At 47.1% G+C, this 13,564-nt stretch overlaps 2 protein-coding genes across 5 annotated transcripts in view; one reads left to right on the forward strand and one right to left on the reverse strand.

Annotated features, from left to right (window-relative positions):
* The window catches only part of LOC120914292 (saoe class I histocompatibility antigen, A alpha chain-like), a 583,050-nt gene that overhangs the window by 420,499 nt on the left and 148,987 nt on the right, over positions 1-13,564 (reverse strand). The gene's annotated exons all lie outside the window — the stretch shown is intronic.
* LOC120914291 (class I histocompatibility antigen, F10 alpha chain-like) overlaps positions 6,709-13,564 on the forward strand; it is an 82,120-nt gene continuing 75,264 nt past the window's right edge. For 3 of the 4 annotated variants that reach the window (XR_005743653.1, XR_005743652.1, XM_040324921.1), the window contains exon 1: positions 6,710-6,876. Coding sequence is in view for 1 of the 4 variants with exons in the window: in XM_040324921.1 (XP_040180855.1) it covers positions 6,777-6,876 (100 nt within the window). In the remaining 3 variants the exon portion in view is untranslated. Of the gene's footprint in view, positions 6,877-13,564 lie in introns of all 4 variants that reach the window. The other variant, XR_005743654.1, reaches the window with a different exon arrangement.

A 13,564-nucleotide genomic window follows, 5' to 3' on the forward strand; every position in this document is an offset into this window, starting at 1 on the left:
CCCAGATAGGCCTCAGGCTTCTGGCCTAGCATCCGAGAGCTTCTCAACACACGCCCACCTAGACAGCCGTCCAGGTGACACAGAACACAGATTACCTGACTCCATCCAAATAAACAGGCTATCCCAGCAGGCTAAGGGGCATAGAAAAACCCTGCCAATTGGCTTAGACAACCTATCCCCTCATAATCTGAATTCACTATCCCCTTGTCAATCTAATGTCAATGACAACAATGCCACCTAGCGACAGAAGAGAGAGGTGCATCGAATCCAGATTTAGGGAAATGTCAGTGGATCCCCTGCCAATCAGCCAGGCTAGTTACCACCTAGCAAACTAGATTTGTTAGTAACCCTACCTAACACCAGGGTGCTACATAACCACCATATCAAAGTATAAAAAATATTTCATGTAAGCTTAAAAATAATCTTAAAGGCCCCTTTCACACTGGCACTCTCCTCCAGCAGATCGTTACTGTGACAGGCAGCTGGCGGGGAGATGTCGGCTGCAATAAACAGACTGCATTGCAGTGTGTGCTATCACCAGGGCTGGGACTAGGCAGGGCAGGAGTGTCGGCGATCACTAGCACCCAGCATTTGCTTACGTCTCCTGCGGGGTGTCCCTGAGTCTCCAGCGCAGTAATCGCCGACACTATAGCAGACGGTATCTCTCCCAGCTGGCTGCATGTTTACAGCAGCAATAGTGTTAGATCACCAAGGGAAGTTTCCCATAGGTTCTTCCTCAGCTCTGACGTGTGTTCTGATAGGACAGGAGGAGGAGCCTGGAAAGGAGATCTCCTGGTGCTGGGAAATTGTGAGGAATGGAAGAGGAACTGAGGGATTGAGGATTTCTGTGGTGTATGGGAACATTTGGAGGTTAGTGCACTTGTGTTGGTGGGGAGGGGTTAAATAATAGATATGTGCTGGTGGGGTGCTTCGGGGGAAGGGGGATAAGTGGATCTGTGTAAGAAGAGAGGTTTGGAGGGAATTTATACTGGAAGGGAGTGAGGATTTGTGCTCAGAGGGGAGATTTTAGGGGTAAGATAATGTGTGTAAGAAGGAGGGGTTTGGGGAGGATGTAGGGGATTTGTGCTAAGAGGGGGTATTTGTGCTGGGATGGGGGAGATGTGGGGGATGGTTTGTGCTGAGTGGGGGTATCTGTGCTGGGATGGGGGGAGATGTGGGGGGTAACTTGTTCTGTGAGGGGAATTTGGGAGGGGGTTTAAGAGAAATTGTATAAGAAGGAGGGATTTTGTGAATTTATGCCCAAAGGAGGGATATAGGGGCATTTTGTGGTGAGAGGGGAGATTTGTGGTATTAGGGGGTATAAAGGGTCAATATTTATGCAGCCAGGGGGGATTTTAGCTGGGAGGGGGAGATTGGGGGAAGGTTTGTGCTGAGAGGGGATTTGTGCTGGAAGGCGGTATATGCGGGGGGGGGGGGCGGGGGTAAGTGGATTTGTTCTAGAACAGTGGTTCTCAACCTGGGGGTCGGGACCCCCTTGGGGGTCAAATGATGATTTGCAAGGGGTCACCGAATCCTGGGCTGTTCCTGGAGCCCGCAGCCATGCATTCAGTTCACGGCTGGGGGGCAGAGACTAGAGGTCAGCTGACGTGAGGAATGTGAAGTGGAAGAGGCTGGAGGAGACCCTATCTCCTGATTTCGGCATAGTTACTCACCGTTACACTACCTGTGATTATAGTTGCCATTAAAAGTCCCCACTACAGTTCTCAGATCAGCAGATGACCTTGATCAAGAGCACCTAAGTTGACTGATCAGAACTCCCCCCAGCATTGCCACTGATCCTATTACCCCCCCCCCCCACCAAGGAGTAAGAGAAGGTATACAAATAGAGAAAATAGATGGCTAGAGAGAGGGATGGGGGAAAAAAAAGGGAAAGAAAGGAGAAAAAAGAAAGAGTGGTACATCCTCAAATGTACCATAAGGGGTTTTAATTCTGTAGGAGTGGAAGGGACTCAGGGAGCACTAAATGTCCGTGGGTTAGGGGCGCAAATGACTTGTCTTGCCTCGGGTGCTGATAACCCATGCTACGAAAATAATTTTACTGTTAGAGGTCCCCACAACTTGGGAAATTTTATCAAGGGGTCACAGCACTAGAAAGGTTGAGAACCACTGTTCTAGAAGAAGATTTTTGAGGGGGGGGAGGATTTATACTGGTAGGGGATATTGGGGGAGTGATTGTGCTAGGAGGGGGAATTTAGGTGAGGAGGGGGATAAAAGAAATTGTGCTGGAAGGAGAGTTTGGGGGGGGGGGGTGTTTGTGCTGTCGGGATGATTTTGGGGGGAGAGAATAGTTTATAATACCAGAAGCTGTATTTGTGGGGGTGTGGGGGTAGAGCTGCCCGATTAATCATTTAGAATCATTATTGCCATTTTTTTTCCCCCTTGCGATCTTGACAAAGTATTTCCCGATTCTTTCTATGCAGAGAGCTGTCAAAAGATGGGCAGTCTGCCAAGTATTGCAACATTCTTTAGCAGTGGAACTAAGGCCCCTTTCACACGGGGCAGATCAGTAATGATCACCCTCCGTATGCTCAGCGGGGATCAAAGAAAGAAAAAGAGGGCGCTGGGGTTCCTAGACGGAACCAAAAGTGATCACAAAGTGTTGATACTTATAGATGCGATTCACCTGGAGAGGTGAACACACTACAAAATAGTTGGATAATAACCAACAATTAGGATAAAAAAGTGTAATATGTGAAAGTCCCAATAATAAATAAATAAATAAATAAAAGTCTTGCAATCAAAACTTGGTGAGAAAACACATGAAAGGGATTCTTCCGGAACTTGTCATGCAATCTGACTCCAACGTGACAATTAAAGCCTTCACCATATAAACAGCTTCACCCGAAGTGCTCTGGATTAATATTGCGCTTACCACAACACATGGACTACTTTAATGAAAAAGTAAGTCATGTGCGCTGGGCAGGATAAGTGCCTGCACACTCTGCGGCATGGACTGGAACTAGGACTCCAATTTCATATGCGATATGTGCTCAAACCAGAAAAAACAAATGGGATCCCATAGCATAATACCGTTTAATTAAAAGACATATAAAAACATACAGCTGATTGGCCTCTTACTTGGAAGGTGCCTGCCCAGCACTGGGACTGTGAGCGTGTCAAATTCAGCGTGTCAGCGGGGATCGCTCCGTTGATCCCCGCTGAGCTGGCAGATGACAGGGCGGTCCCCGCACACCTATGGCCCCTTTCACACTGGTGCGGTGTATATAGCGGCGCTATACCTTAGGAATTGCCGCGGTATTAACCCCCGCTAGCGGCCGATAAAGGGTTCATACCGCGGTTTCCCATTGTTTTAAATGGGAAGGAGCAGTGAAGGAGCGGTATACATACCGTTCCTCTCACCGCTCCAAAGATGCTGGAGATTTTTTTCTCTCCTGTCAGCGCATCGCCCTCAGGCTTTCACATTGAGAAGGCTGGGCAGGAGTTTTTCAGGTGGTATAGCAGCGCTATATTTAGCACTGTACCGCCTGAAAAACTCCTCATTGTGAAAGGGGCCTTAGTCTAAACCAGGGGTCTTCAAACTTTTGAAACAAAGGGCCAGTTTATTGTCCTTCAGTTTTTTGGGGGGCCGGACTATGGCTAGCAGAATAGAATTTTCCTGGCATCAATGGAAATAAACATTTGGTATTAGTGGGAGGAATAGTGCCTCATTGTTGGTATCAGTGGGAGAAATGGTGTCCCACTATTGATGTCAGTTGTCAGAATAGTGTCTCATATCAATGGGAGGCATATGCTTCAAGGGCCAGATAAAGGCCCACGGTCCACAGTTTGGACACCACTGGTCTAAACACTGTATACATTTGTCCTTTAGATCAAAGGAATACACTTCTGTATGTAAACGAGGGAAGTTTAACCACTTAAACACAAGGGCCCGGATTCAGAGAGAACTTACGCCGACGTATCTATTGATACGCCGCATAAGTCCTCGGATGCGCCGTCGTATCTATGCGCTGTATTCAGCAAACAAGATACGCCTGAATTTTGGCTTAATACGACCGACATAAGTCTCCTACGCCGTTGTATCTTGGGTGCATATTTACGCTGGCCGCTAGGGGCGCTTCCATTGATTTACGCGTTGAATATGTAAATGAGCTAGATACGCCGATTAACGAAAGTACTTGCGCCCGTCGCAGTAAGCTACGCCGTTTACGTAAGTCTTACGTCCGGCGTAAAGTTATCCCTCATAAAGCAGGGGTAAGTCATGTTAGGGTATGGACGTCGGAACAGCCGTCGGATTTTACGTTGTTTACGTAAGTCGTACGTGAATGGGGCTGGGCGCAGGTTACGTTCACGTCGTACGCATTGAGCCGTCGTAACTTAGGGAGTATATGCGACGTGATTCTGAGCATGTGCGTGCATGCGCCGTTCGATCGGCCCTTCATTTACATGGGGTCACGGTTAATTTAAATGTAGCACGCCCACTACCTTCCTACTTTGAATTAGGCGGGCTTACGCTGGCCCATTTACGCTACGCCGCCGTAACTTAGGGAGCATGCATCCAGGTTTCAGACTGCCTAAAACCTGGACACATTATTCACACCGGACTATTGGCTCCCAGCAGGATTGCTAGCTGCAGTTGTCTAAACCGAGAGTATCTGTTACACTCTCTTTCACACTGTCCAAAGCCAGCTCTATCAATTCCCCCCCCCCCCCCCCCACACACACACAGTTGTCAGTGTTACCCCTTAAATCAGGATTCCCAGAGCATCCCTTACATCAGAGTCTGCGCAGTCTTACAGTGTAAGACCCCTTTTACACTGAGGCGTTTTTCAGGCGCTTTTGGGCTAAAAATAACGAATGTAAAGCACCTGAAAAACGACTCCCCTGCAGTCTCAGAGGGCTTTTAAACTGAGGCGATGCGCTGGCAGGACGTAATTTTTTTTCCTGCAAGCAGCATCTTTGGAGTGGTGAAGGAGCGGTGTGTATACCGCCCCTCCACCGCTCCTGCCCATTGAAATGAATGGGCAGCTTGGCTGAACCACCGGCAAAGCGCCGCTTTGTGAAAGGGCTCTTATGCCGCGTACACAGGGTCGGAATTTCCGACAAGAAAAGTTTGATGTGAGCTTTTGGTCAGAAATTCCGACCGTGTGTAGGCTCCATCTGACTTTTTCAGTCGGAAATTCCGACAGTAGAAATTTGAGAGCTGGTTCTAAATTTTTTCGACAAGAAATTACTCAATTAATAGGCATATCTCCAATAATTCAACCCAGAGGGGACCTGTGGCAGAGGTATCTTCTGAGGTTCTTTGAGAGGGGTCTGTGGCAGAGACTTTCTCCCAAGTTCAAGTTCACCAGGGAGGGTCTGTGGCAGAGACTTATTCCTATAATTGTCCGAGTGATATTCCGGGTGCCAGGTCAGTGAGAGGCCTGTCCGGGTACACTAAACCCACTCCGGCGGGAGTGGTGAAAATAAGGCCTTGTACTCACGGCCAGACATGTCCGATGAAAACGGTCTGCAGACCGTTTCCATCGGACATGTCTGCCCGGGGACTTCTGTTCGATGGCTATACACACCATCGAACAGAGGTCCGCGCGTAAACAATACGTGGGGCGTGTCCGCGGTGTCGCCGCGCCGATGACGCGGTGTCGCCGCGACAATGACGCGGCGACGTGGGCCGCCCGCCTTTAAAATGCTTCCACGTATACGTCGAAGTCATTCGACGCATGCGAGGGATGGCGGGCGGCAGGACATGTACGGTAGGTCTGTACAGACGACCGTACATGTCCGGGCGGACAGGTTTCCAGCGGACTGTTTTAAAGCAAGTCCAGGAAACAGTTGTCCGCTGGAAACCTGTCCGATCCGTCCGAAAATGGTCCGCTCGGGCCAACACACGGCCAAACATGTCTGCTGAAACTGGTCTGCGGACCAGTTTCAGCAGACATGTTTGGTCGTGAGTACGGGGCCTAAGTGTTACGTTTGGGAGCAGGACTGTTTCCTATCATTACGCCTGAATCTGCTATTCTCCTATCTTCTTCAGCTTTACTTTGCTCACCACAAGTTTACTGTTTTTACCCGGCTGGGTAATAAAGAGCACAGCAAAGAGCACTTGTCTAGACATTTCTTTACTTCTACTACATGCAATACGCATCATTCACCCCTAGGAATTTCGGAGGAGCCACGAGGTAACACGCCGCCCAAAAATCCAGCAGCTCCACTGGGGGTAACGCTACATATGTATAGTTTATTCTACAAAAAAATTTAAAATTGCTGTGTACCGCTAAAGTGTTCAGGTTTGACTTGAAGAAAAGGTGGTAACCCTAATTTCAATGGCCTACTGTATTTATTGGCGTATAACACTCACTTTTTTACCCTGAAAATAGAGGGTAAACTGTGCCTGCGTGTTATACGCAGGGGGCTGTGGAAAGTATTTTTACTGAAACTTCCCTTTTAAAGTTAGGATGCGTGTTATACGCCGATAAATACGGTATTTTTACTGTCCCCCGGTTGCATTTGTGAAGGAGCTCTTAGTGCAAATAAGAAAGTATGATGGAGAGGACTGAGTTGTTTTGTTGCTGTGCTCTGATCTGGCCACAATCCCCTCATATATATTTTGTGACAAACGCCTCAGGATTTTACTTTCACTTTCCCGCCTGGTCAGTCACCCTCTACCCAGCAACTAGTGACAGCCTGTGTATTAATTTTCCTATTGGACAGAGAGCCAACCTCATCCAATCAGCACAGTGCTTCCTGTACACAGATCTGACTCACACTGACTCCTCAGAGCGTCTCTGAAGTTGATGGTGTCGTGTTGTGGAGATTCTCCGTATAGATCACCCCAGAGGATGGAGATGACACCCCTCATCCTGATCATTCTGGGGGTGTCAGGAGGGTATTGTGGTGAGTATTGGGGGGTTATTGTTGTAGAATTGTGAAATATCCTGTAATATATTCCTTTATATCAGAGGAAACAGAGAGGACATTACTGAAAGTGAAACTTGTCCGTCCTCATTGTGATATGTAAATGTTCTGTCGTCATTTTGTCCGATAATAATGTACTAATATTATATATATATTGTATTTGTACATATTTATTTATATATAGTGTCCGGATGTCTCACAGGGAGCCTGGGAAGGTCCTGTTTGGGATTTATACATCTCCCAGGTTTCTGTCCTACACCTTTCAGGACCTCTGATAATCTGTCCTCTCCGGGTTTTATCTCTCCCTTGCAGGCCATGTAGGATCACCTGAGCTCAGTGCAGTGTTCATTTTGACATCAAATTTCGATTGTTTTAGTCATCGTCTTTTGACTAAAATGCCATTTTAGTTTTAGTCCTATTTTAGTCAATTAAAGTCTCCAGTACATTTTAGTTGACTAAAATAAAATGGGTTTAGTTAAACTTTTTTTTGACAGTAAAAGTTTTTTATTTTGAAGACAAACAACAAACATACACACAAACCAATGACAGTACAAAAGCAACGAAGGTGACAGAATGATTGCATAGAGTCACATCTAAACAGCATAGATGTAATACAGCCCTGGTGGGATGATAGCCCAGCGATACATACAGTGGGATACAAATCATAAACAAGACAGTCGCCAGTCAAGGGGAGCACACTGCAGAGGGGCACCACCCGGATGCCATCCCCGCATCGTCACCCCCCCACCCCCTGAAGGGGGAGCGAGGGAGGTAGAGGAGGGGGGGAGACCACGAGATGGAAGGCGGGGGGGGGGGGATTTAGTTAAACTTTAATGCATTATTTAAGCATTTCTTTAGAATTGCCAAACTCAATATATATTTCTCGAGTAAAAATCTAATATTTATGGTATTAAGAGTTGAACTTGCACTACAGACACTGATTTAGCCGTGATATATGAACTTCTTCATAAATAAAACCACGTTTCATAAACAAACAAATATATTGCTTTTTGATAAGCAAAAATACAACTTGAAAAAAAAAAAAAATGTAAACTCTATTGGCTGTAATGGCGTTGCACATATTACTTGAATATATTACCAATATTAACCACTTCAGCCCCGGACCATTTGTCTGGCCAAAGACCAGAGCACTTTTTTCGATTTCTTCTTCATATTTTTGGTAAAAAAATCGCAATAAGCGTATATTCGTTTGCATAAAAGTTATAGCGCCTACAAAATAGGGGATAGATTTATGGCATTTTTATTATTTTATTTACTAGTAATGGTGAGGATCTGCGTTTTTTTTTTTTTTTTATTGTGACTGACATTGCGGCGGACATATCGGACACTTTTGACACTATTTTGGGACCATTCACATTTATACAGCGAATAGTGCTATAAAAATGCACTGATTACTGTATAAATGTCACTGACAGGGAAGGAGTTAACACTAGAGGGCGATCAAGGAGTTAATTGTGTTACCTAGTGAGTGATTCTAACTGTGGGGGAAAGGGACTCACGAGGGGAGGAGACCAATCAGTGTTCCTTTCCCCTTACAGGACGTGGATCTGTGTGTTTAACCACTTAAAGCGGATGTGCCATGGGGAAAAAATATTAAAAGCCAGCAGCTACAAATACTGCAGCTGCTGACTTTTAATATTAGGACACTTACCTGTCCTGGAGTCCAGCGCCGATCGCAGCAGAGAACAAGCGATCGCTCGTCTCTCTGCTGCTCCCCCCGCCATCCACGCTGAGGGAACCAGGAAGTGAAGCGCTGCGGCTTCACTGCCTGGTTCCCTACGGCGCATGCGCGAGTCGTGCTGCGCCCGCCGATTGGCTCACACGCTGTGTGCTGGGAGCCGAGTGTTCCCAGCACACAACGGGCGACAGACGGGAAGTCAGAAAAACCCATCTTTTGCCCGTAGCGTGTGGCCGGAAGTGGGTGCAAATACCTGTCTTTAGACAGGTATCTGCACCCCCCTCCCCCCTGAAAGGTGTCAAATGTGACACCGGAGGGGGGGAGGGTTCCGATCAGCGGGACTCCACTTTAGGGTGGAGAACCGCTTTAAGGACCGGACCAATATGCTGCTAAATGACCCAAGGGGTTCTTACAATTCGGCACTGCGTCACTTTAACAGACAATTGCGCGGTCGTGCGACGTGGCTCCCAAACAAAATTGGCGTCCTTTTTTCCCCCACAAATAGAGCTTTCTTTTGGTGGTATTTGATCACCTCTGCGGTTTTTATTTTTTGCGCTATAAACAAAAATAGAGCGACAATTTTGAAAAAAATTCAATCTTTTTTACTTTTTGCTATAATAAATATCCCCCAAAAACAAATATAATTTTTTTTCCTCAGTTTAGGCCGATACGTATTCTTCTACCTATTTTTGGTAAAAAAAAAACGCAATAATCGTTTATCGGTTGGTTTGCGCAAAATTTATAGCGTTTACAAAATAGGGGATAGTTTTATTGCATTTTTTTTTTATTATTTTTTTTTACTACTAATGGCGGCGATCCGCGTTTTTTTTCGTGACTGCGACATTATGGCGGACACTTCGGACAATTTTGACACATTTTTGGGACAATTGTCATTTTCACAGCAAAAAATGCATTTAAATTGCATTGTTTATTGTGAAAATGACAGTTGCAGTTTGGGAGTTAACCACAGGGGGCGCTGTAGGAGTTAGGAGTGTGTGTTTACAACTGTAGGGGGGTGTGGCTGTAGGACTGACATCATCGATCGAGTCTCCCTATAAAAGGGATCACTCGATCGATGCAGCCGCCACAGTGAAGCACGGGGAAGCCGTGTTTACATACGGCTCTCTCCGTTCTTCAGCTCCGGGGAGCGATCGCGACGGAGCCGGGAATCCGACCGCCGCATGTAGCGGGGGGGGGGGGGTCCCGATCGGACCCCCGAACCGCGAAAAGGCAGGGACGTACAGGTACGCCAATGTGCCTGTACGTGCCATTCTGCCGACGTATATCTACATGCGGCGGTCGGGAAGCGGTTAAACACACAGATTCAAGGTCCTGTTCTGTTATCGGGCAATCGCGGGTGCCCAGAGGACATCACAGCCGCCAGACACATGCATCGGGTCCCGAGTGACCCCTAGACAGCCGGGAAGCCCAGGATGTCATGATGCCCGCCCAGGATGGGAGATCCTTCCTGCGGATGTCATTTGACGATGGCTGGGATGGGAAGTGGTTAAAATAGAAATGAAAGGCAAAATATTTGTGTATAGATATAAAGAAATAGACATTATACACTTTCCCCCTTTTTTATAAGTGATTACAAGTGATCCCTCTGTTCTCAGATGCATAACAGCTAAGGGAGGAGAAAGAGCAGTACACTACTCTTCCCAGTGAAAGACTGTGCAGTGGGGGGGGGGGGGGGCGGGGGGGGTTGTCAGGACAAGTCTGATCATTAGGGTAGAGCACACTGAGTTCTCAGCATAGCTAAAGAACTGACCATGCTTTGCTCATGCTTAGTGTGGTCAGTTTTTAATAGGAAAGCAGAGGACCAGCAGGAACACCGAGGATTTCACACAAAGGAAGAAATAAAAAGCGAACAGAATACTTTCTTATACCAGTACATGGGACAGCAGGAACGTATCAGGAATATGAAGTGTTGGGTTTTCATATTCTTCAAGTCATCTCGGCACAAAGTCATACCATCAGTGTATGCTGAGCGGCACAAAATGTCTAAATATTCTCACGCTTTTACTCTGTTCATCTTACAGCTCATCAGAAATTTGTGTATTTCAGGGAATATTCTGCAGAAATTCTAAAATAAATGTATTAGTTGTGTAGCGCCTGTGTACTTTTAGGTACCGGTGCTATTCTAAATTTAAGGGGGATGAGAGAGTTGGTTAACTCTCATCCAGTGATTTGCTTAGGAGGGCCTCTGTTTCGGCTGGACTGTACTGTGGGCTTGTCTGTTGTTGCTGGGGTGCTATACCACCCCGGGGCGACGGGTGGCCCCAGTGGAGTTCAGACTAGGGAGCCTCTTGCCAGCAGCCAATCCGGAGGGAGTTTCTCTTGCGGGTCATGCTGGGAAGGGGTACTTCTGGAGCAGACGCCATTGAGGCGGGGTTCTTTCCGGTGTGGCGCCCACCTTCAGGGTGACCACACATCACGGCCCCCGGCGAGATGGCCTACCAGGCCGGGGTGCGCGTACCACGCGGTGTGCCTGGTTCTGGGACCATTATGGCCCGGAACATTTAAAGCTGTGGCGGGGCCCCAGTAATCGACTGGGTCCCCAATTCTGAGAAGATCCCAAGCGAGATAGCTGTTCGATGGGGAGTCAGCCTGAGGAGAGCCAAGAGAGGCAGGCAATCCAATAGGGCCTCGACAATCCACTGGGGATCAAGGTAACCGGACACTGAAAGGTTGGATGTTGGCCACCTGTCAGTCGGTGACCTAACTGCAAAACTACCTGAGGGAGATTCAGGCACAAATGCTACTGAGGAGGATTTCCTTCATGATCCATGTTCTATCGAAGGGTCTGTGGCAGAGATCTGTTCCCTCAAGGTCCGAGTGATATTCTGGCTGCCAGGTCGGTGTGAGAGGCCTGTCCAGGTACACTATACCCACTCCGCCTGGAGTGGAGACGAAAAGTAAAGTGTCGTTGGAAGCAGGACTGCTTCCGCACTGTTAGGCCTGAATCTGCTATTTCTCCTCCTCATCAGTGTTGTAAGTAACGGCGGTAAAATTAACGCCGTTACCTAACGCAGCCAATTTTGAGGGTAACGAGTAATCTACCAGATTACTCTTCCCCTCACGGCAACGCCGTTCCCATTACTTGGGCGGCGTTACCGTAATTACACCTACCTGTGACTCAGCGTCGCCGTCGGCCATCCATTATTAACCACTTCAATACCCACCCATTGTGAAATGACGTCCTGGGTTTGAGTGGGGATATCGTCGCTTGATCGTTCTTGTAGGCGGCGGGAGGGGACGCCCCCCCCCTCCCGCCGCCATCCGGTGCTTCTCCGGGCTCTCCTTTGCCATCGGAGACCCGGAGAAATGATCCGCCGGCGTCGGATGAAAACCATAGAGTAGACTGGTGACCAGATGGTCACCAGTCATCTCTATGATCGTCGGAGGCCCGGGCGCGATGTTATGACGTCACGCCCGGGTCCTGGAATGTAAACACAGCCGCAATCGCGGCTGAAGGCATTAGATCTGTGAAAAAAAAATTCACGATCTAATGCTTTCCAGCCTGGAGGAGAGATGTGGGGTCTTATTGACCCCGCATCTCTCCATAAAGAGTACCTGTCACGAACCATTCCTATTACAAGGGATGTTTACATTCCTTGTAATAGGAATAAAAGTGATCAAAAAAAAAATGTAAAAAAAAGTGTAAAAATAAAAGAAATTGAGTAAAATAAATTATAAAACATTTTTTTTTAAACGCCCCTGTCCCCGGTAGCTCGCGCTCAGAAGCGAACACATACGTAAGTCCAGCCCACATATGTAAACGCAGTTCAAACCACACATGTGAGGTATCGCCGCGTGCGTTAGAGCGCCAGCAACAATTCTAGCACTAGACCTCCTCTGTAACTCTAAAATTGTAACTTGTAAAAAAAATATATGCGACGCCTATGGAGATTTTTAAATACTGACGTTTGGCGACATTCCATGAGTGTGCGCAATTTTAAAGCGTGACATGTTGGGTATTTATTTACTCGGCGTAACTTAATCTTTCACATTATACAAAAAAATTGGGCTAACTTTACTGTTTTGTTATTTTTTAATTCACAAAACCGTTTTTTTTCCCAAAAAAAAGGCGTTTGAAAAATTATTGCGCAAATACTGTGCGAGATAAAAAGTTGCAATGGCCGGCATTTTATTCCCTAGGGTGTCTGCTAAAAAAACATATATAATGTTTGGGGGTTCTGAGTAATTTTCTAACACAAAAATTATGATTTATGCATGTAGGAGAGAAGTGCCAAAATAGGCCCGGTATTGAAGTGGTTAAAAAAGCACGCCTCCCCCTCTGACTGTTCCGTCCGTGATAGGCGGAACACTAATTTTCCCAGCAGAGCCTCTGTTTAATGTTTAGCCTATCATGGATGCCTTCTCATCCTCAGCCTCAGACGAGAGGACATTCGTGATAGGCGGAACTGTTCCACCTACCACGGTCCTGATACAGCCGGAGGAGGCGCGGCTTTTGAATGGCCGCCGACGTCTGACATCTGTTGAGAGCCATCCATCCTCCCTGGGAGCGCAAGTGCCTGGACGTGTGAGCCTGCGTCTGGGGGAGTGGAGAAACAGGCTGGCCAGGAGACGCTGATCTACAGTGGATTCTGCTCCTAACAAGTAAGTCAGCAGCTGATTAGGCTTAATCTAGACTTTCTTGAGGCGAGGGGCTGGTGAAAACGTACCTCCTGCTTTCTATTTGGCACAGCCACACTGAGGGATCGTGCGGTGTATTGCACTTATCATCTTTAAGCACTAATGCACTTTGGGATCATTTTTTATAAGCACTTAAAGCGGGGGTTCACCCTATAAACAAAAAAAAAAATGTTTTTTCTTCTAGCATAAAATTAGGCATAGTAGCGCGAGCTACAGTATGCCTGTCTTGATTTTTTTTATCCCCGTACTCACAGTGCAATCGTACATTGAAGATACCGACTCCCCGCGGGGAATGGGCGTTCCTATCCA

Source organism: Rana temporaria, chromosome 9 (assembly GCF_905171775.1).
Source record: "Rana temporaria chromosome 9, aRanTem1.1, whole genome shotgun sequence".
NCBI classification, from domain to species: domain Eukaryota; kingdom Metazoa; phylum Chordata; class Amphibia; order Anura; family Ranidae; genus Rana; species Rana temporaria.